This window comes from Aethalodelphis obliquidens, unplaced genomic scaffold (assembly GCF_003676395.1).
Source record: "Aethalodelphis obliquidens isolate GAN/ISIS:26980383/991018 unplaced genomic scaffold, ASM367639v1 scaffold88, whole genome shotgun sequence".
In the NCBI taxonomy this organism is placed as follows: domain Eukaryota; kingdom Metazoa; phylum Chordata; class Mammalia; order Artiodactyla; family Delphinidae; genus Aethalodelphis; species Aethalodelphis obliquidens.
Window position 1 is genome coordinate 471750 of NW_020838032.1, and position 22579 is coordinate 494328.

Sequence of the window (22579 nt, forward strand, 5' to 3'; positions counted from 1 at the left end):
CTGTTGTGGCCTCTCCCATTGCGGAGCACAGGCTCCGGACACGCAGGCTCAGCAGCCATGGCTCACGGGCCCAGCCGCTCCGCGGCATGTGGGATCTTCCTGGACCGGGGCACAAACCCGTGTCCCCTGCATCGGCAGGCGGACTCTCAACCACTGTGCCACCAGGGAAGCCCTCTAGGGTATTCTTTAGTAGATGCTCCCACCTATACCAATGGATTCTTTCCTTCTAGTACCTTTCATTGTGGGGTGGGTGTCAAATTTTGCACCGCCCCCCCTTTTTTGGTGATGGAGATAGGTCATCTTAGTATTCAGTAAGCATCTTGTAATATGGCAAGGAACTATGACATAGTAAATGGTTATGGCAGAGAAGAACAGGCCTTTTTAATTAAAAGTAGTTCTTCACTGGTATCTTCTCATAATCTTAAAATCCAAAGTAGAATTACACTTAAGGGATGTGTCATCATGGGCCACTACCTTGGGAGATTCTTAAAAGACCCAAAGTAAAGGAATGAGTTTTCCAAAATAAAATGCTATGTGAATGAAAGGCATCAGTATTGATATAGGCATTAATTCAGCATTCTCTTTGCTGTTTAGTTGTGCATTCAATCAACTAGAATGCTTTAAATAATTTATTTAATTCCAAATGCCATTTTGTTTTTAATTTCATTATAAGTCTTCATTTAAGGTCTTAATGTTCCTTTTTTTTTTTAGTTACTATTTTTAAAATTAGTTTATTTTTAATTTATTTTATCTTTGGCCGTGTTGGGTCTTCATTGTTGCACGTGGGCTTTCTCTAGTTGCGGCAAGCGGGGGCTACTCTTCCTTGCGGTGCATGGGCTCTAGGCGCACGGGCTTCAGTAGTTGTGGCACACGGGCTCAGTAGCTGTGGCGCACAGGCATAGTTGCTCCACGGCATGTGGGATCTTCCTGGAGCAGGGCTCAAACCCGTGTCCCCTGCATTGGCAAGCGGATTCTTAACCACTGCGCCACCAGGGAAGCCCTTAATGGTTCTTTTTATTTAGAAATAGTATGGTCCCTCCAAATAATCATTCTGAACCCAATTTTAGACAGGAGGAAATAGCTAGTGCCTTAGAACAGTGCTTCTCAAACTTCAGTGTGCATTTGAGTCTCCTGGGAAGCTTGTTAAAATGCAGATAATGATCAGTGGGTCTTCGGTACCATCTGATTCTGCATTTCTGGCAAGCTTCCAGGTGTTAAAAGATGCTACTGGTCCAGGGACCACACTTGGAATCACAAGCCCTAGAAGGTGGATGATTTTGTGGGCTGCGTTAGTCATGTCCAGGTTTTTTGTTCTGTTTTTAAGAATCTTCAGCATCAGTTTATTTCTCAATAGCTTGTTGCCTTCTGTTCAAAAGTCAAGCTGGGAGTCAGGGATGGGAATTCTGCTTAGTCAAAGGTTCTGGAGTTCGATAGGGCTTATAGGAAATTTTCTTTAGTTACTCTGAGTCTGCTGTCTTGTGAATATGTTTTATAAGAGTTCAAATCATTTGATGCTCCTTTCTAGAAAAATGAGACTATAAAAGTCTCTTCCATAGCTCATGGATTTGTGGAAACATAAAAGAAAACAATAAATGTAGACTAAAATTAGAAATATTGTTGGAAACCAGAAGATGACACTAGATGCTATGACATTTATCTTGGTATGTGAGGTTCCCTGGGATGGTAGTTGATGGATGGCTAAATGATAGTAACTAGCAAAGACCAGTGGAGGAAAGACCAGCCTCTGTGCTATCCATTTGCTTAGTTATCTATTTACACCCCACCTTACCCTAAAAGGAGTAAAGAACACTGGCCCTTTGCTCTGAAGCACTCTTGGCATTCTTGGCATGTGTTAAAACAATCTTTCTTTTTTTTTTTTTTTTGGCCACGCCTTGCGGCTTGTGGGATCTTAGTTCCCCTATCAGGGGTCGAACCTGGGTCCTCAGCAGTGAAAGCATATTCCTAACCACTGGGACTGCCAGGGAATTCCCTAAAACAACCTTTTACTTGGTAAAAGTTAAAAGAAAAAAAAAAAAGCTAGCTCCAGATTCCCTTTAATTGTAATTGTAATCCCCCAAACAATAGAATAGTCCCCAAACCACCCTCTTCCCATACACACAATTATGCGTAAACACCCTGAGAGATTTAAGATTAGTCACAGCAGATTTTCCTTCCTTCTCCTTCCTTATCCCTTCCTGCTTTTTCAGACCCTCTTTGCTGTTACAGTCTTCTCATTTTTGCTCTTATTTGTAGCTCTTTTGGCCCTAGAAGAGGAGGTCAACTGGAGATTTCCTTTCCTTGCCAAGTGTTTGTTGTGATTTTAGAAATATTTAAAAGTCCCCTGAGAGAGAGTTTACAGCAGCAGCTTGGGTTGAAAAATCTAAATTCAATTCCTGCCTCCTGATTTTGACCCATCTGTCAGCATGGACATGTTATTTTGCTTCACTGTTGGTACTTAGCCAAATGAAAATGTTAAGAGGGAAAGTTAATGAAAAATATATGAGTACTGGTGATTCTTAAAAGAAAGTTATAGTACATAAAGTAATCCAGTCATTGGTGTCTGTTTTACAGTCAATATTTGGGGAGAATTAAGTGTTAGAAATTGTAAAATTAGTAGTTTTTTTTTTTTGCGGTACGCGGGCCTCTCACTGTTGTGGCCTCTCCCGCCGCGGAGCACAGGCTCCGGACGCGCAGGCTCAGCGGCCATGGCTCACGGGCCCAGCTGCTCCGCGGCATGTGGGATCCTCCCGGACCGGGGCACGAACCCGCGTCCCCTGCACCAGTAGGCGGACTCCCAACCACTGCACCACCAGGGAAGCCCAGTAAAATTAGTAATTTTGTCAGAGAGCTTGTCTGATCCTGACTATCATGAGGACAGGAAATTATGTAGCACCATGATCTTGAAGTGATCTTCAGGACATGACGGCAAGTATATTATTGTCTGTGCCAAAACAGATTGGGTAGATTTTGTAACTTCATCCATGCTGCCTATTTTTCTGCATTGTGCTGATGATTTCTGCTAGGTTTATTAGGGACAAAGGAAATGATGCATGAAGAGTGGAAGCGCATCCTATGGGAACAGGTAAAAATACAGATATAGTTAGCCTTGAAAATCCCTTAAAACCACCTTTAACAGTACAGTGTAGGTGGGTGTGTTTCATCATTGAAAAATAATTCTCACGTCAGGAGCTTTACTAGAGGAACAAATGAAAATCTATAAAGCAGACACATGCCTGTGTCAGTTCAGGGCTTTTTTTGTTTGTTTGTCTGGTTGGTTTTGCCTCCTTTTTCTCTGTGATTTGCTTTTCTGTGTGCATATTACGCTTTTTGAAGAATTTCAATCGCATAGCTATGACTCTAATTTCAGTATCATACAATTAAGTTAACGTGGGGTAGTTATCCAACTAGAGATTGGGTCTAGTCTTTCTTTACCAAATATCAAATCGGTTTAAAACTGAAGACAGCATTTTTTTCCAACGTAAAATGGCAAAATTTGATCCCTGTTTCCTGCTCCTTTGCATTGCAGGGTATCTAAATTTCACACGTGGCTTTATTTATTTATTATTTTATTTATTTTGGCTTCCCAATTTGAACATCTGTTCTTTCCCCTTCACCCCTTTCCAGATGTTCCCTAGCTGTGCTGACCTCTGCACTGTGTAGTGTTGTCATCTGGTGGATTGTTTGTGACTACATTCTCCCCATCCTGCTATTCTGTCTCGATGGTTTAAGAACACAGTAGCCATCAGGACCCTTGACAGATAGCTGCTGTGTAAGTGTCCCATTCCACTTCTCTACTAGCGCTCACCTCTGGTGTCCAGTGTGTTTCTCATGATGCATGTTTTTCTCACTATCAGCTCTTCTAGCTTTGTTGATTTGCCTTTTTTCAAAGGTTCTTATTCTGAATCTTTGCACTTCATGGGTTGGTGGCAGGGAAGGAAGTCTTCTCTGTTACTTTCATATCAGGGATATTAAAAGTAACACGCTTCGTTTGAGATGTGCTTACTCTTAACAGATTTTTTGAAATAGCGATTTATGATGACAATGACGTAGTTTCTTTTTCTCATCAAAAATGTATAGTTAGTTTGGGGTAATTGGGGTGGTTTTCTTTCAGTCAGTTGTCTGTACAACTTTCCTGTTTTCTAGAGTAAATATTGTTAATATATCCTTTCCAATCTAGCAAAAAGAATTTTCCCGCTGGTTTTCTGCTGTTAGTAAAGACTTTATTTTGTAGCCATGAGGTCTAGTGAGCATTGCATCCTTTTTCACCTCTGATTCTGCCATTGTACACGGTGCTCTCTCAGCAGGCACCTGCTTCCCTAATAAATATTCTGTCTTGAATATGCAGAATTTTCTCCTCTTCCTTGTTTCACTTCCTCCCCTTTAGGGAATACAGTTAAGTATAGTTTTCAACACTTGGTGTTGAATGAAAATAGGAAAGCAGAGAAAACTGGAGTCCTTTGTTTATGTTTGTGTTTCCACATGACAGTCACTGTGCTCCTTTTTCCTTCCCACTTTCCTCCTTTCCCAAAAGTAACCAGAATGCTTTTATTAGGTTAATAGAGGCAGAATTTGTATTCTCTTGATATCTTTCATCATTAAATGAATACCTTCACAGTGAAGAGACTCCTTTTCTGCAGAAGAATGTGACAAGAAACTTTCCTGGGAACATCATGTTAAGACCAAGAGCACAGAAAGGAGGGTGTATCCTGTGAGACTGTGGTTCACCATTACCCTCTTATGTCTAGGCTGCATTCTTTTTTTCTCTGAAACATTTTCTTTAGCTCAAATTTTAAGAATTTCTTGTCTTGTTCCAACTTGGACTTGGGGGTTATAAAGGAATACAAAAGTGCCTTCTAGGATCTCCTCCAAAGTAAAATTCCATTGCAACCAACTCTAGTACTTTGTGGTTCATTGAATGTTTTCAAATGGCTAGAAAAGATTTAAAAAACTAGCAGATGCCATTCTTTTCAAAATTAAGGAAAAGCTGCTTAACATGAACCTATATATGACATTTTAAAAAAATCTTATTAATAACAAGCTTATTACATAGGCACATATACTGTGTTTCTGATACGGATTATCCCTTTAGGTGTTTTGTTCGTTTACTTCTTTTACCGAGCCTAGATGTCACACATTTGGACTCAGGGCCATCACACACTGCATAGATTTATCCTTCTCAAACTATTCCGAGTGGCAATTTCAAACAGGCGGGGTCATTGCTAATAATGTTTAGGTGCTTCATGATTGTATTATTTTTTGCAGGGTAAGTTTAAAAAATGGTCTCTATCAGGCTCTTTTCTTTTTAATATTCTATGTAAGACATAACGTTTTTTGTTATTACTGACATTTGCCATTGTATTTCTAGCCCAAAGCAGAGTATTCACTTTAGCCTGCCCTGATTAATTTGGAATTTACAGAAACAAAAGCTTTCAACAATAACAATAATGTGAACAGATATAATCCTTAGAATTATCCTTTGAGGTGACTACTCATGGGCACTGTTGTTGACGTTCACCTCTATTGGCTGATGATGTAGTGTCGCCTGATAGGTTGTTTCCTGGCATGCCTGGAGAGCTTCCCTATAACAGCACTTCACACGCTGCTTCAGACCTTTTAGACAGTGGGAAAAGCATCTCTGCAGGTTGCAGGGCCTCAGGCCCATCATGTTGCAGGCTCTTTTTGTATCAGTGGTGGACAACCAGCGTAAATAGGGCATGGCTGTGCTGATGGCTTCTCTTCTTGGAATGAACATTTATTTTCAAAGTACTCTGTGACTTGATAGGTGAGAGACCTGGCTTTTCCATTTTTTGCTTTGCCTCAAGTTGCAGCTATCTTTGTATCCAAAATCGGAAAATATTGGGCCTCAAAAGATACTGCAGAGAAGAAAACGAACTCTAGTATGGGCAAGAGATAGAAGGTAGGACTGAGGGTTCTATCAGGAAAAGATGGAAAGGAGAAATGACATTTGCTAAATGTTGTCCTGCAGAGCCGTGTGATTGGCCTAGTGTGCAAGGTGGGGGGTGGTGAGCTCCCACATCCCTGTGGCAGAGTGAATACTTCACACGTTTACTAGCTTCACCCACCTTAGGGTGTTAACTTGTAGGATATCTCAGGTAATAACTAAGTGTAGTTGCTGTGTTTCCTTCGCACTTTATTGATGCATAACCTACAGATGTAATAACTGCTCTGTTTTTAATGTAAATAACTGGTGACCTGAATCTTTACTGATGAGATTAATGCATTCCAAATTTCTAGCATGCTCTCATTTTCAAAATTGCACCTAAATTATTAGCTATTAATAGTATATTACTTCACATGAATTGTTTATACTAATTTTATAGAGAAATAAGTACTTTTAAAAAGATGTTTCCTATCAGCCTAAAATGTGATTTAGCAGTAATTTCTTGTTTTGAATAGTATTTAAACATAATAGCTAACTTAAGAAATCAGGAGGTAAATTTCCTAAGCAGGCAATGTATATTGGCTCTTGTTTTTTCCCTCATATTAATGATTTTACAGTGTGATGGTTGATACTTTTGACCCTAAGTGGCCTCAAATTATTTGAAAAGTAGTTTTTGTATTTCAAAAAAAAAAGCCAACAGGAGTCTCATTTTCTCCATTTGTAAAAAATGGAGATAAAATTCATGAGCCTCACTGAGTGGGTGAGAGCCCTCGGGACAGCAGTGGCAGCACCAAGCCCTGGGCCTGGGCCTTAGAAATAGCCATGGAAGCATTGCAGTTGGTTTCCGTTTTGTTTTGTTTTTTTAAATGAAAAATTCTAGATTCACATTCTTAACAAAGACAACTAAATATTTCCTCTTCACTTTACACAATCAGAAAGAATTTAAAAATAAATCCTTGTTTTCAAGGAGAGAATTTATATGCCGGGGCAGTTGGTACTACCTCTTCGATAATATAATTATGTCTGCATATACATTGTCTATTTTGTTAAAACAGTCAGCATTTAGGATGATAAAACTTTATCAGAAATCCTGAATCAAGCATTGGCTCATTTACCCAGGATCAGTTTCCCTCAGTGAGATTGAAGGCCTGATTCATAAGGCTTTCAGAAATGTTTCTTGGATAAAGAGAAACAGCTAGGCTAGGAGTTCCCTCCCTCAGCCTTCTACTCCTCTCCCCCAGATGGCTCGAAAACTACTGCCCTCCAGACTTCTGCTCTGGTGCAGTACAACCCATTGTTTTTTTAATGATGAGAAGTTAGTATTTTACTAAATGTTGAATATCCTATGGTTTGAGTAATATTAAGATTATAAGAATTTACTACATTTTAAGGACCTGGCTTTGGTTATTAACTAATGTGGTGTTAACACAGGCATAGGAGGTAGGACTGGCTGCTAGTTCGTTGTAATGGTTTCTTTTTACGCATGAGCTGGGTTCTCATAAGTTGTTGTTGGCTATCTCACCTTTATGTTTGGATATGAGAGGAGAAAGCTTTTTAAAGTATTTTCTCTCACAGATAAATAAAAGTTGAGTATATGTAAATGTGTATGTATGCAGTTCAGTGTTTTAGTCATTATCTCTTGAAGAAAAGAATTGCTTGTAAAATTTTTTGGTGTTTTCTGCTGTTGTCCCTCTGACAATTCAGTGAGGAATTTTAAAACACCCTCTACTTATGAACAGGTATTCTGTGTGGGCTTTATCTGAGGGTGTTCTTTCTGATTCATGAATTTGCCTCCTGGGCAGTCTACTCCCATAGGTCTCAGTTCCTTGAGATATCTAGAGTTTAATGAAATCAAGTTTTACAAAATTTAAACAGCTTCACTTTAATGGTACTGGGTGACTTTGTAAGTGGTTGTAAGCCAGCCCAAAAAATTCTGTTTGAACATACTTTTAAAATTTGAAATGTTATAAAAAATTACTGTTGATTTGATGTCAATTGCTTGTACTTCCAGCTCTGAAGAGTGAATACTGTATATATATTTATATTCGTAGTCTTTAGAATTTGGGGTTTTTAAATGATTTCTTGTTTTCATGACTAGAATTCTGAGAATTTATTTTTACTTTGGGGCACAAAAATTTGTCTTACTGATTGATTTCTTTGGTGTGGGAATCGCTTGACATGCCAGGTCATTTCATTTTCCAAAAGCAAAGTTCTTTGTTTATCTTTGTGTAAACCTTCATAGGGAAATGAGATGCTTTATTTCAAAAGACCTTGATGTAAAAGTGTGTTTCAGATTTTTTTTTTTGGCAAATGTGCTTATGGAAAATCCTGTCCGTTCTCAAGAAAATAGTTTGCACTAAAGTGCAAAAATGCCTTCCTCTGTCAAGTATTTGCAAATCGCTTCAGTGAATATAATGTTATCTTTTTCCAACTGTTTTCAGAGTAATTCTTCAGTCCAGTGTTCAGAGCTGTAAAACATCTGAACCTAACATTTCTGGCAGTGCAGGCATTACTAAAAGAACCACCAGATCTGCTTCAAGAAAAAGCAGTTTTAAAAGGTGAGAAAAGAATCCTACTCTTCTGAAATGTTCTAAGCATTGGTTTTCCAGTTTAATCTTCTGGAGATAGAAATGAAGACAGGAGAAAGCAGAGTCCCTGTGGTAGGAAATTAATCAAAAATGTTTCACTTGTTCATCATCTAAGAAAATCTGGACCATTTTAATTTGGGGTTTTGTTTTGTTTTGTTTACAGAGGTGATTCTCAACACTGGAAATGTGGTCTCTGGGTCATGATATGGGAAAGTTGAGAATGCTGTACTTCTAAGTTCTTAAATTAAGAACTTCCAAAGCTCTCTGTCAGGACTTGGAGGAAATCTTTCTGTCTGTATATCAGATCCATCATAATTGTTGGAGAATTAGTTGTAAATAAGTGTGATGGTGGAAAAATGAGAACTCCCGTGAGTTTGGGATCCTTCTTTACCTAGCGACTATCCTCTTGGCCACAGTCTCTATATACCCAAGGGCGCTAGCCTTTTCACTTTCTGGCCCAGCATCTTTCACTTCCTTCATTAATAGAGGCTTTCACAAAAAATTGGACATGTTCTGTGACCAAATCCATTACTCACCATTGTTTTTGGATGTTTATCATGAACTGAGACATTTCATTTTTAACATATTCCAAAAACAGATCCCCATTTAGGGGAGAGCAGTTTGCCCACTTCCTATCATCTCAGGAGGCATAGGCAGGCAGGCACCTTTTTTGTGTTTGTGTATCTTTGCCTTGAGCTGGCAACCCGTGCGGTCCTGAGCATGACAGTACCATGCTCAGGGCACAGTGTTGTCTTATAGAGACCACGAGCAAGCTGAAGATAATCTGAACCAGACTTTAAAACGTCCTTCACAGTTTTCCTTGCTTCTTTTTGGCTTCCCTGCCCTCAGATCTTTGAGGCTTTGGGCCTGCGTTGACCTTCAGTGCTAAGGTAGTCTCCGGTGCAGTCCCACGGCAGCCTGTGTGTCCTGAGGGACTCACTGACAATCTAGAGAGCTCTGTGTGTTTAGCTTTTGTAAGGAACTGTTCCATTCCGCCACTCTCCTTCTTTGCTGATTCTTTTTTACAGTTTTACTACAATCTTTTACGTGTCAGAGAACGTGATAGTGCCTCAATACAAGTATTTGAGAATTGGGCACTGACTCCTGATTTTAGGGTTTAAAACTTTTCATTAGAAAGGTATCAAATATTCATACTCTTTGTACTCTCATTCACTGAGAAGAATATTAGAGAAATACTGACAGAAAGTCAGATTTAGGTACATTATAACATAATATCAGAAATGTTATTTATAATAGTAAGAAATCGGAAATGATTGATGAATTCTGCCAAATGAATTGCGAGTCATGTTTTCAAAGGAAAGTTAATGACCTGGGTTAATGGCTCACGGAGCAATAAGTGAAAAGGGCTACACGTAAAAATTATGAAGTATTGCTCTAATTTTGTAAATGTAAAATAGACTTTATATATATGTGTGTGTGTGTAAAAGTGTATAGGTGTGTAAATATTTATAAGCTTAAATATTTATAGATGTGGACATTTCTGTTGGGTTGGCCAAAAAGTGCGTTCGGGTTTTTCCGTAACATCTTACCAAAACACCCAAAAGAACTTTGTGGCCAATCCAATATATATGTAGAGAAGTAAGATAAAGGAAAAATATGCCGTAACGCTAACAGCTCTTCCGGTTGGTAGGGCATTTGGGGATTTTTTTTCTTTTTTTCTATCATTTTCTTTTCTTCTAACTTTTCTACAGTAAATGAGGGGAAATGCGAGTTTTTTTAACTTTGACACTTTTATGGAAATTAAATTATTAAAAATTCAAATAAAGGGCCTGCTGTTGATGATAGTTAGACATGTTTTGAATGGACATATTCTTTTCAGACTTTTATCACAGCCGGGTGTGTTTTGCACATTTAATTCTGCTCTCTGCTTTTCTGGATGGCGCTCTGCAGGTTTCAGAGGAGTTGGCTAGAGTCCTGGAGCCGGGACTGCACTTGCCTGGTCATACCACGTTCCTCTTAGGGTGTGGCCGTATGGCAGTTTTTCCATCTAGGTCTTGTCTAGTGATCTAAACTTGTGCTTCTCAGCAGAGGTGGTTCCTGATTGCGGTGAGCATCTGCCTGAGGTCCCTGGACTTGTTGCTTTGAGGGCTCTAAAGTAGAGTTCAGACTGAATACCTTGACCAAACATTGAAATGGCCCAAAGAAAGCAGTTTTCAGGCATTCGGGATAGTGCTGAAAACCAAAAAAAACTTCTTTTAAATTCTGAAATGGACTTTCAGAGATTTGGAGGGGCGAAGAAGTAAAACAACGAGAGTTAATTGGGCTTCACAGTGCTTTTAACCATGCCCTCCATGCCGGGTCTCCTTTACCTCTTTCTGGGCTTTGACCTGTATTGGCATCACCTTAACTGTGACCACATACAGCTCACCAGAGAAAGGCAAATACGTTATGCACAGGTCCCATTCCCTGCTTCTAGGAAATAACGGGAGTCAGCACCCAAGCTGTAGCCTGAAGTTTTTGTCCTATGGGATAGTATTCGTTTGTGGTTGGAGGGTAGTGAGAGAATTAACACAATTGTACATAATCTGATTCAGGACAAAATAATATGAGCTAAGATTGTTGAGTAATTTTAAAGTATTGAATAGAAATCTTTTCTTTGAACAGCAGTACACACACACACACACGCGCGCGCACACACACAAAATAGTACACCATTTTTGCACCATTTCCGTGTACATTCATAAACACTTGCAAGGCGCCAGGGTTGCCAGTCTGCTGTTATTCCCATTTGTGAGGCCTTCTCTCTTGCAGGTTGATGTTGTTTGTACGTCATCATCATCATCTCTATTGAGCCGTAGAGCTTGACCTTTCATTTCCATGTTCTATTCTACTCTTTGAGGCTTTCCAGGATGAAGACCTCACCAACATTCACTTTCCATTGTTTTGGCTCTTTTGATTTTTGACAGTTTACTGAGAGGCTTTACATCTTGGAAGAACTTTTCCACAAACATGTTAAAAGAACAGTTATTTGGAGACTGAAAAAATATGAGTTGTGGGGAAGAATTGCCACCATGTTTCTCTCATGGCAGGTGACTGATTATTCTCCCATGTATCCATTGAACATTAGCCACATCTAAGCTTAAATCGTGGGTGACAAGCTCTGCTCTGGCACAGCTGTGGCAGTTCAGGCACGGAAACACTGGAGCGTCTGGTGGCGGATGGGGTGCTGAGAGGAGCCTGTGTAGCACCTTCCTCATCCCCTTTCTTCAGTCCAGAGAAGTAAATTAATGGGCTTCTACACCTCCCACTTCCTGTTAGAGCTAGAAACCCATTTTAATGTTTCTGTTTTAATAATTAATCCACTGAAGAACCAGCTAAATAGAATTGGCCCATTTTTTAGTGTTGTTGTATCAACTCTGAAGGGCTCCCTGAGAATGAGTCTCGAACATTTCATCATCGAGCCCCCGATTGACAACCTGTAGCCACCTCATTTGATGTCATTCAATTCGGTTCATGTCTGTACCCTGCTCACCCATTGAGTGCATGTTTCTGTAAGCTTATACTGTTTCTTTGGGGCAGTCTTTTGTTTCTTTTTTTAAAAAAAATTATAACTTCGTTTGTTTTCTAAGAAAACTGTCATGTATAAGTGCCTTGTTTATTCCAAGTTGCATCATTGGGAACCATCACTTTCTGCTCCACCTGCCAAACCAAACCAATGTTCATTGCTTTGGGGCATTTTGTACCTAATTATTCATAGTTTGGAGGAAGGTAAACGCTCAGGCTCTTTCTTCAGCCTCTGAAACCATGAGTCTCTTCACAAGCCCTTCAGTTGGCATAACGACATTTAGGACTTTGGCTTTTTAAGTCTTCTCATTTGTGACGTTTGCCATCATCATACCTGTCACTGCTTCTTCTTCCTTAGAGTCTCAGATCTCAGTGTCTGTTCCATCACCTCTGGGCTTTAGTTCTTTGTCATTGCCATTATGGTTAAAAACTATATCACTGTAGAAGCCCCAGAATGTTGTATCTAAGTACTCTTTTATGCTGGTTACCTCTGTTCCTTTAAAATATTAATCTCCCTTTGAAATTTCAGATACTTTCCCTCTTGGCTCCACCAACTAACCTGGACCTTTATACTCAGTTCTCTGTTGGGGTCTCGGAAAACTAAATGTTTGATTCGGATGAGCTGCTCTGATAGAGCACCGTTACCATCATCCAAGTGGGGGTCACCTCCAGATTGGAATTGGTTTCTCTCTTTTCTTTTGCTTTAGTTGTTCTCTGAAAGTTGCTATTTCGTTGAAAGTTAAAGTGATCAGTTGGGGAAGGAAAGAAAGGAGGTAGGGTGAAGCTCAATGTAGGTCCATTATTCACGAACAGAAGAGGGTCGGCGGCTGTCCCCTTGCAGCTGTGCAGCAGTGCGGAGCAAGGTGGGAGCAGGTGCGGGGTGCCTGCTGCGCTCTGCTAAACTGGAAACTGCGTGCTGTGCCCCAGCTTTTTCTGTGACCGACTTCTGGCTTTGGAAATAATCAAGTAACACTTCTTTATCTTTTCATTCTTTCCACTTTTCCCACAGCCTGATTCCTCAGAGGGAAAGAAGGAAAAGGAATGCTTTGCAACAAATGCCCTTCATGGCATTATGGTACTCTCATTGCTCGGCCGCTTTTGCACTCCCTTCTTTTTTTATTGTTTTTCTATTGTTTTTTAATTTTTTGCAGAACTGAACCTTTTTCTGCTCTGCCTCTTCTCTCCTGTTTGTCTTTACTTTACGGTTGATATTGTACTGTCTTTTCCAAAGTATCTGTCATTAAAGAATTATACAAAGTGTATACTTTTTAGCATGTCAATATTTTTATTATGTTGCCTTCCTTGTCTTTGATAACTACATATGGGACACTTAAAAGCCTTCATGGTAAAATCCTTTTTTTTTTCCCCTGTAGTCCCTCCATTTCAAGGACTAAAACAGTCTTGCGTTAAGTAAAAACCTGTGACCAGAACTTGAAGGAAGACTCTAGGAACAGAAAACTACAACGGGACTTTAGCACAATTTATTTGGAAACAAAACAGAATTGCAAAAGCCTTAGCTGCTTTCCACCTAAGAAGTTTATTCAATGAAGAAAATGTCCACTGGAATTTAAATAACTACATGAGTTTGGGTACAAGTGAATGACTTGAAGAGGGCCCAACTCTCCTTCTATAGAAATGTCTTTAACAAAAAAAGCTGTTGTAAATTAGTCTCAGGTGTAAATATCAAAGCCCTCTGTTATCAGGAGAGCTGACTAGTCTGTGTGGTGCAGGTGTGTCCCTGTGATGGCAATCAGTTTAGCTGCTGGCCTTCAGAAGAATTGAGGGTCTGATGGAGGTTTTTTACTTATTTATTTGCTGTTCACCCTGTGTCAAAATTTATAAAGATAAAACAAGCATTACTGAAATGGTACTTTCTGTAATTTGATACTATTTGGTTTAATCATCTTCACTTTAGTATTTGTAATACTGTTATAATGTTAACTCTGTCAAGTACCCAAGCTGCTTGTCTTCCACCAAAGAGTGCTTTATTAACAAGAATCTGTGAAAACCACATTTGAAGGCTGTTGCATGTTGCGGTACTTTGGTAACCTAAAACTTTCAAGAGAATGTTAATAGTAGCTTTAGAAGACTCAGGAGGAGAAACTGGCTTCAGAGTTGGAAGACTGTTGTTAAGTCATTCGTTTGTCATTTCGGGACTGAAGAATGCCAAGGCTGCCCACTATTTGGTTGCCCAGTCATACAAATTAAAATCATATTTCCTTCCATGCAGGAAAAACCCCCACACTGTTGGTGTTTCCCCTGGAAACAGTGATCCCAAATAATGGTGACTTTTTAAAAAAGTTACTTTGTTAGGGTCTTTCTCTGTGGCATTGTGGATTTTTTTTGTTATGTGAATGACCTAAGGCCATTCACACACCCTTTGGTTTCAGTGACAGTTATTCGTATCTGGATTTCAGTTGTTTGTAAATAAGAAACTCACTGTTGCCTTTGGTTAGGGAATACAACTAATAACTCTTTGCAGAGTGCCTTCTCCCCTCAACCCCACAGAAACACAGCAGAGTCTGTAATGTAAAACAATCATAAAACAGAATTTATTTGCTGCTAAAAAAAAAAAAAAGTGGGTCCCAAAAGAAAAAAATATTTGTAATCATCTTGGTTACCTCCATAGGAAGTGAATGGTTTAGTTATTGCTAACCAGTGTTTGCCTGTCCTAGTCTGGAGAATGGGGAGATGATACAATATTAAAAGGCAAAATGCCTTCACGTTATAAGATGAATGAATCAGGTCAGTAGGCAATTCCATTTTTAAAAAGCTGCCTTTTTAATACAAATAGGAAGAATAAGGAGTGGTTGGAATAAACAGATTAAAGTCTGCTAATGCAGAAAGTAATTAGAGGACGGTGGATCTATTTTGGTATTTACTCTCTTGGAGTAAATTGTCAGGTTGCCTAGTTTTGAGGGGAGATGGAAGATGCCATTGTTTTTGGCCAAACAAGCATTTGTTTGAGGTGCTCCTCATTGGGCACCATGAGGGCCATGCCAGCTTTTTTCTGAGGACTGGACCTCAGAAAAACAGTGTTTTTCTATCCCTGGAAGTTCATAAATATAAAGACCTACTTACCTGAGGGAAGACAGCTCTTCATTAAGCTTTGAGTGGGAGGGGAAACCTTCTGTTTGCTGTGTTGGTCTGGGAGATGATACTAAATATTGAAGCTGTGCCCAGGCATTAAACACTGAATTCTCAGGGCAACTCTTCTTCCCTTTATACTTTGAAAGGCCATCTCCTGCATAAACAATCCCGGTAGTTGTGAAAATCAAACTTCCGTCTGAACCGTTCTTGCTGGTCAGAACAAGTAAACGTGCCGTCACCCTCACCGTGAATAAGCCATTTGGTGTCTCTTGGGCTTCAATGTACCTTTCGTTTTACAAATTGCCTTTCTGTGTGGCTGCTCAAGTGTCCAGCTAGAATTGCTGTCACTGTGGTTCTTTCTAAAAATCCTTGTATTTGACGGGCTCACTGAAATGAGTCATCGCAAACTAGTCATTTGTTAAAGAAGCCTTCCTTGGAACCCACAATCTGGGATAGTGCTTCAGACGGATCGTATATAGCGGTGTTAAATGTATGGGGACATCTGGAACCTAGGAAGTCTCTGCATCTGATGGATGGAAAGTTCCTCCTGCTGTGAATAAAAGTAGACTCTTCCCCCGCCCCCAACTGAAACTTTAACATACCCAAGAATCTCCTGAGATTCTCATTTTTAATTTGTTATAGAAGATCTTGTTGCTATGGAATATGAAACAGGGCATGTCAGATGGAGAGATTTCTTTAACTTCAGAGCCTTAAATAACTTTGAAAGTACACCAAGACAGTTTCCATTGGAATTAAAATTAGAAATGAATATTTTTAGGTGCCCTTGAAGCTTTCTGGGGACTCAAACCATCAAGAGTTAGGGACGGTCCAAAAGAAGGGTGGTCTGCCAAACTGGGTACCTAGACATATAGACAGACTTCCATTATGTAATGCTACAGGAAAACTAGAAATCCCTCTAACCTGTCGGTGAAGAGGGACGGATCCTGAGCAGTGCCTCACTAAAACAAGCAGCCTTACTTGTCAAGACGTAGCTGCATCTAAGCGGCCCGCCACTCTTCTAGTCTCCAGAATTTTTCTGCTGTGAACTCGATCCTCTGAGCCTGTCCCCCACCCACTTCCTTCCCTGCCCTCCTCCGCCTCTCACAGGGGTGATTTCTACCTCTTGGGCCCCGACAAGATTGAAGGAGTCCCCAAGTGTTCTCATGAGTCCCCAAGTGTCTCCCCTTGGGTGAACCGTTTGGACCATCTGGTGTTCTGGGCCGCGTCATGCCAAGAGCTCCGGGAGCCCTTCCCTTGCTTGACCAGTGGGCCTTGCGTTCCTTTGATGTTTGTCAGAAAGTGGCTGAGCTGCTTCTCTTCATACAGTTTTTGAAGTGATGATTGCATTTTGGAAAGCAGTGCTCATCACAAACAACTTTAAAAACATGTTTTCATTCTTTCCTAGTTCTTTCCCACCGAAACTGTCCTTGTGGGGCTAGCTGCTGCTCTTCCTTTTCTCCTAGATCTGAGTATTCGCCATGTCACTAAGTGGAAATACTACAGATGTGTTTAATTGACTGGACAGTTCACCTAATCTGTGTAGGAAATTACCTCCTTAATTGCCCAGTAGAATTAACTGTCAGCAGGTATATTCATCTGATTATATTACTGCAGTTTTATATTAATGATTTGCAGACTTTTATCTAACCTGCACTCATGTATAGATTATTAAAACTTTTAAAATGTGACTGATTAATCAGTATTGGATCAATCGTTGTCTTGATTTTTTTTAATTAAAATGTATATTTCTAATCATATTTTATAAAGCTGAGAGAACTAGTTGAATGTTTATTTTCCTGAAGGTATTTTTAAGATAAAGCTTCATAATGGCGTGTAAACTTTGCATATCTATATAGTTTGATACATATTGTCACATTTGTGTATTGTAACTGGTTTTATACGAAATGTTGAATAGTGGAAATTGTATAATTATAATCATGTAATTAAAAGTATTAACCAAACAGCCTTTTGAGTTTTTAATTCACTTATCATTCTGAATCATGGTAGGCGGTATAAAGTGGATGTAACCCTCTGTAGTATTAGTTTGCTAGGACTGCTATATACCAAAATACTGTGATCTGGGAGGCTTCAACAACAGAAATTCATTTTCTTATAGTTCTGGAGGCTGGAAATCCAAGATCAGGGTGTCAGCAGGGTTGGTTTCTTCTGATGCCTCTCTCCTTGGCCTTTTCTCTGTGCCCTCCAGTCCCCGGTGTCCCTCTGTCTGTCCTCCATTTCTTATAATACGAGTCAGGTTGAATTAGGATCTATCCTAATGACCTCATTTTAACTTAATTACCTCTTTAAAGCCAGTGTCCCCAGAAACAGTTAGTTACATTCTGAGGTAGTGGTGGAAGGGCTCCAACTTAAGAATTTGGGGGTATACAGTTTAGTCCATAACATCTTCCCCAGGATAAGACAGTAAGCAAGTGAGGGGGCTCCTGCTAAGAACGCATTCACACACACCCACTAACCAGCTCAAGGCATGCAAAGGTTTGACTTTTCTGGAAACCGCTAAGGATAAGACACAAGTAAGTCAGGCCCTTAGAGTCTTGTAGGTTATATGCACCGTAGCCCCTTCATTTTGCCTGCCAAGGTCAGGATTAAAGTGCTGAGTAAAGGGCAGGACCAGTGCTAGAGCACTTCACATCCCAATGTATAACCCAGGATGGCATCCACAGGGTTAATCACCTGCCTTCCCTGTCGGTCTCTTGCAGGGCGGAATCCTAAAAGACCTAGCTGCCCACACCATCATGCAGAGGTTGTGTCTAGGTTGTAGGAGTCTGTCAAGGAGTGCTGTCCAGTTCCCCCAAGGAACTTAGCTTTGATTTGTGCTAGGATATGAGTTTTCAAAGTACAAAGCAAAGGGATCTGTCTTCTCACCCCTATCCAAACTCCTCCTGCACACCACTACTCGCAAAGAGCGATTTCCAGGCTCTGCAGCGTCTGCCTGCCCCTCTATGGTTTACCCTGAGACCCGTGCTGAATCGTGTGCCCTCCTGCTGACCCACTGGAGCTCAGTTGGCATGGGCCAAGCAACTCAAGGTACATGAGAGTGTGAAAGGGGCAGGCTTGGCAGCAAGGCTCTGAGGCTTGCAAGGCTCTGGATGAAACCATAGGGCGTGTCTGTTTCTCGTGGGAGCAGCTGTGGCTTCCAGGACTGTGCAGTGTGGGCAACCAGCCTCTGAGACCCCGGCCCTGTAGGTTCTTGGTCTCCTTCTCTGTTGTTGACCACTGTCCAGTTTTCATTTACCACGTGGACAATTTGCTAAATCCCTCTGCTTCTGTTTCTCAAGTAAAATGGGAATAAAGAGAATTCCCACCTTAACAGTTACAAGGAGAATTAAATGAGATAATACAGCATTTGGAAAGTGCTTAAAACAGCATTTGGCACACAGCTTTCAATAAATTAATTTTTTCATACATTTAAGGTAATTTTCTCTAGATAATTAGGTGATGACCAATTTTTTGATAGCAGATTATGGTCCCTCAGTATCCACTATTTTTGGTACCTGTAGCATAATTCCATGTAAGTATCATGGTGTAAGTTTTTGAAGAGGTCAGACTATTTTGACTTCTGAGTCTCTTGAGAGTGGTTTGTTCAAGGCAGAGCGGGGGCATAGTTAAGTAGAAAAGGCCCCTTCCTGAGGCGCCATGAGTTTATTTAAATAGCAAGTTGATAATGGAAAGAGCAATTAGCAATGTGCGTTCTAAAATGAGCTCTGCCGCTTATTCCGTGACTTGGGGATCCTTTATCTGCCTCTTGGCCCTCCCTTTGTTCATCCGTAAAATTGGACCAATAAACGCGTAGTGTTTGGATTAAGAGAGACCGAAGTACGCGATTGTGGCATAGTATGGGGCCCGGTGCCAGCGTGGAGCATAACATCCACCACTGCTTTCTTTTCCTCTGCCCGTGGGTCTTCAGTGCAGCTGTGGGTGCATTGGAAAGCTGTGTAGTGGGAGGAATTCTCCACGAATGTGATTTTTACCTTCTCTGCAATATGCCATGACTTCAATAACCGTTCTCTCCCCATTGTTGCCCATGTAGGTAGTCTCCAACCTCTTACCTTTATACCACTGCTTGAATATTCCCATATGTAGATTCTTCCTGGGTGGTGCTGCTTATTTTCTTGGGATAAATTCTTTAAAAAGGCATTTCTAGGTCAGGGATATAGCAAAAGTTTATAGCTTTCGTTGTACAGTGCATCAAAAAGGAGCTTGGTGTCATTGTTTGGAACACGGATTCTGGACCCAGACTGGGTGTAAACCTTTGCTCTGCTGCTTGTTAGCTGTGTGATTTGGGCCAGAGTGACAATATCTAATGTGGCTGTATGAGGATTAAATGATTTGATATTTGCTAATTACTTAGAACAAGCACCTGGTACATACTAAGACCCGTATATATTATGTTTAATTTAAAAATTAAAATATTAGCTTAATGCTCTTCAAAAGGACTATGATACATTCTGTGCTCCCTCTGTCCCCCATCAGCAGCTGTTGTGACACTGCTGAGCTGGTTCATTAACAGGAGGACACTGGCCCTAGGACCATGGGTCGTGGTCACCATCACTCCCTGCTATATATTGTCCTATCTTTTAGCTGCCCCATTATTCAGATTCGGGGCATTTTGTCTTCTAAGTGGTTGGCATGATACGCCCCTATGTTATATATAGTCTCACCATTTTCTCAGCTTATGGGAGAAGCACGTGGACTCTGGGATCCCCTTTCAGGTTCCTCTCCAGGTAACCCCAGCTCCCTCAATGGGGAAGCTGGCCCAGTCCGTGTGGAATGGAGATCCTTCTGCGCTGCCCCTGAAGCAGGTCTGGTCTCCTTGCCTTGTCTCTAACTGTGTCTCATTTCTTTGCTAGAAAGTCTGCATGACTTTGACATGCTTCCGGATGACGGGCGCTCTATCCACACTGAGGTGCCCAGGTAAGGAGGCCTCCTGCAGGTCGGGAGCCTGGCCTTGGCCCCTCTGATTCTTATTATGGCCAAATATCATAGGTTAAATGAGGAGAGCCTTTGGGTGGGAATAGAAAGAGTGGGGGAGGTAGTGAGGTTTGTGCGTCGTTTTACTTGTAGAAAGACAATGGTTTCTCTTCATCGTGGGTTTGCTTCCCTATGTAAAGCAAGATGATTTTTCAGGCAGACAGTTCTTCCTTGTGTAGGACTCCAGAGAATGCAGCCAGTCTGGCATTCCTTGCAAACCTACCCCCCACCAACCTACTAAATGCCAGTCATGTCCCGGCTGTTGAGTAATCCAACCCCCCGCCCCCCCCACCCCACCACCATAGTTTCAGCCACCCTCAGGAGGCAGTGCTGCCCCCAGTTGGGAACTGCTGATTAGGTTCACAGTTTTACTTGTGATGTCACAGAAACAGCAGCAGATGCTCTTGGGACCCTGTAAAGTGAATATTGTTCTGCCTCGTTCTGCTCTGGCCCAAGCCCCAGCTGGCAGAGGAAGGGGTCGGAGAAAAGGTTTCATCTATATAGGAGGCAGCAGAGGCTAACCCTGGGTATAGGGCTCATGAGTATTCATGAGACTGGGGGACCCTGAGATTTTAGGCGGGGCCTTCCTGCCTGGCCCTGGCTTATCAGTGTAGCAGCCGTGGGGAGGTTGCCCATCCTGTTGTCTCCATCCCTGTGACGGGTCTGTTGTGACAGCTGGACAACACACAGAGTACCCTAGGCAGACCAGTGATTGGCACGTCCTTAAGCGGCAGCTGAGCGTTCCCTCCACATTGGCAGGACAGGAGTGAGGGCAGGGAGCGTGATGCCTTGCGGTTAACCAGGGAGTTTAGAGGATGAACCCTGGGGTCTTTTCTCCAGACAGCATAATAAACTAGTAACCCCCCTAAGACAGGTTCTGGTGTTGTAAGTCCAACTCTGTGTGTCTCCCACCTTTTCCAGCGATGGTTGGATGTCCTGGGCTGTAAGCTTTCTAGACCGACTTTTAATCTGGCTCGGGATCCGCAGGGACTAGATCTTCAGCGGTTTCTCCTGGACACCACAGCGCTCACCATCAGAGATGTTCTCAAGGTGCAGTTTAAACCTGTTTCCTCAGGCCCGTGCCTCAGAGTCACAGCAAAGGAGTTTTTGCCTCATTCTTCCACTGGGTACGGAGATTTCAGCCCAAAGCCAGAGCTGTGACTTCCTGTAGGTGACCTGGGGGGAGGACTGGGTTGGGGACATGACCAGGCTGGCACCCCCTCTGGTAGTGGTGCAATCCTGAGTCCAGGTCGACAGCATTCCTTGAACTTTCTTACGTTAGAGGTCCTTGTGACTATCTGATGGGAGTTGGTCCCTATGGCCCCCCCAAAAGCAAAATTTTGAAGACTTCATAGACAGGCCCTCCATGGCATCACAGCATCCAGAGGTGCTGTTCACACAGGTGCAGTGTGAAGGGTGCCCCCTAGACGTGTGCCATGAAGGAGCCTATTCACCAGTCATCCCAACGCCCCCTTCTGGGCCTTCAGGATCCTCGGTGAAAACCCCTGAAGGATGTCTTTCCACCCTGGTCCCAGGACCCTGGGTTGCCACTTCCTTCGCTGGGCCACCTGGGCTCTGCCTTTCTCCTGCTTCCGTTCTACCCACCGTCCTCTCCCTCTTACTGAACACTTCTCTGGCGTCCCCGCTCACTTCCACTCTCACTTCCCCTCACCACCAGAACACGTAGGTTCTGATCATTTTGCATTGCCAAGAATGTAGGCCTCACCTCAGGTACTTTAAGTTTTCCTCCCTGTTGCTCTAATGCTGCTCCTATCTGAGCAGGTGCGTGAAGTGCAGACCAGAGCCCCCAGCACAGTTATGTGGGTGGTTCATCAAGGTGAGTGAGGTCCCCCGGGGCTGGGCAGTGCACACCTCTCTGGAGGTATCCTCGATGCCTCTGGCAGGGTGGCTGTTCTCAAGAAAATAGTTTTCCTATTTTCTGAGAACATTTGAGAACTCTCAGAGCCCCCTGAGGGACTTATGTGTAAGTTGATGCCACTCCATTCTCATGACAGGCGTTTCCCAACTCATAAATGACTGTGCTTCCAAGTCAGTCTTCTGAAATGGGGCCACATTTTGCGAAGAAACAAGGCAGCTGGTGCTCTCCCCACACTATGGGGCCACTTTTGCCCGTGGTAAAGCTGTGATGGGTTAGAGAACCTTTGTGGTTTGGTTGGGGAAAGTCCTATTGCCTTGGAGTCATGGGAAACCCATGGCCAAGGAAAAGGCTTTCCCAGAGCAGCAGGAGATGGGCAGAGGCCGCCTGGGCCAGCGGAGGCCCCTGGAGTGCTTCGGACCTCAGGCTCCATGAGGCCCCTGGGAGAGCCCAGCTTCTGCTCCTGTCTCCACCAGCGCCTTGCCGGCAGCCTTGAACCTGGTCTCATGGCCTCTCAAGTCTTGGCATCTCCACCTGTGCAGGAGACCTAATAAAGCTTTCTAAGAGCACTTCAAATGTTTTCAGGAGAACGTGTCACAGTGTGGCATT

General features: G+C 42.0%; 1 protein-coding gene across 11 annotated transcripts in view; it reads left to right on the forward strand.

The window, feature by feature from the left end:
• The window catches only part of CDC14B (cell division cycle 14B), a 101253-nt gene extending 78674 nt beyond the window's left edge, over positions 1–22579 (forward strand). For 2 of the 11 annotated variants that reach the window (XM_027094238.1, XM_027094243.1), the window contains exons 13-14: positions 8344–8460; positions 13389–17068. In XM_027094238.1, coding sequence (XP_026950039.1) covers positions 8344–8460; positions 13389–13425 — 154 coding nt within the window. In that variant the 3' untranslated portion in view covers positions 13426–17068. Of the gene's footprint in view, positions 1–3624; positions 3770–8343; positions 8461–8653; positions 8859–13024; positions 17069–19977; positions 20038–21015 lie in introns of those variants that run through there. The other 9 variants (XM_027094240.1, XM_027094245.1, XM_027094236.1 and 6 more) reach the window with 7 other exon arrangements.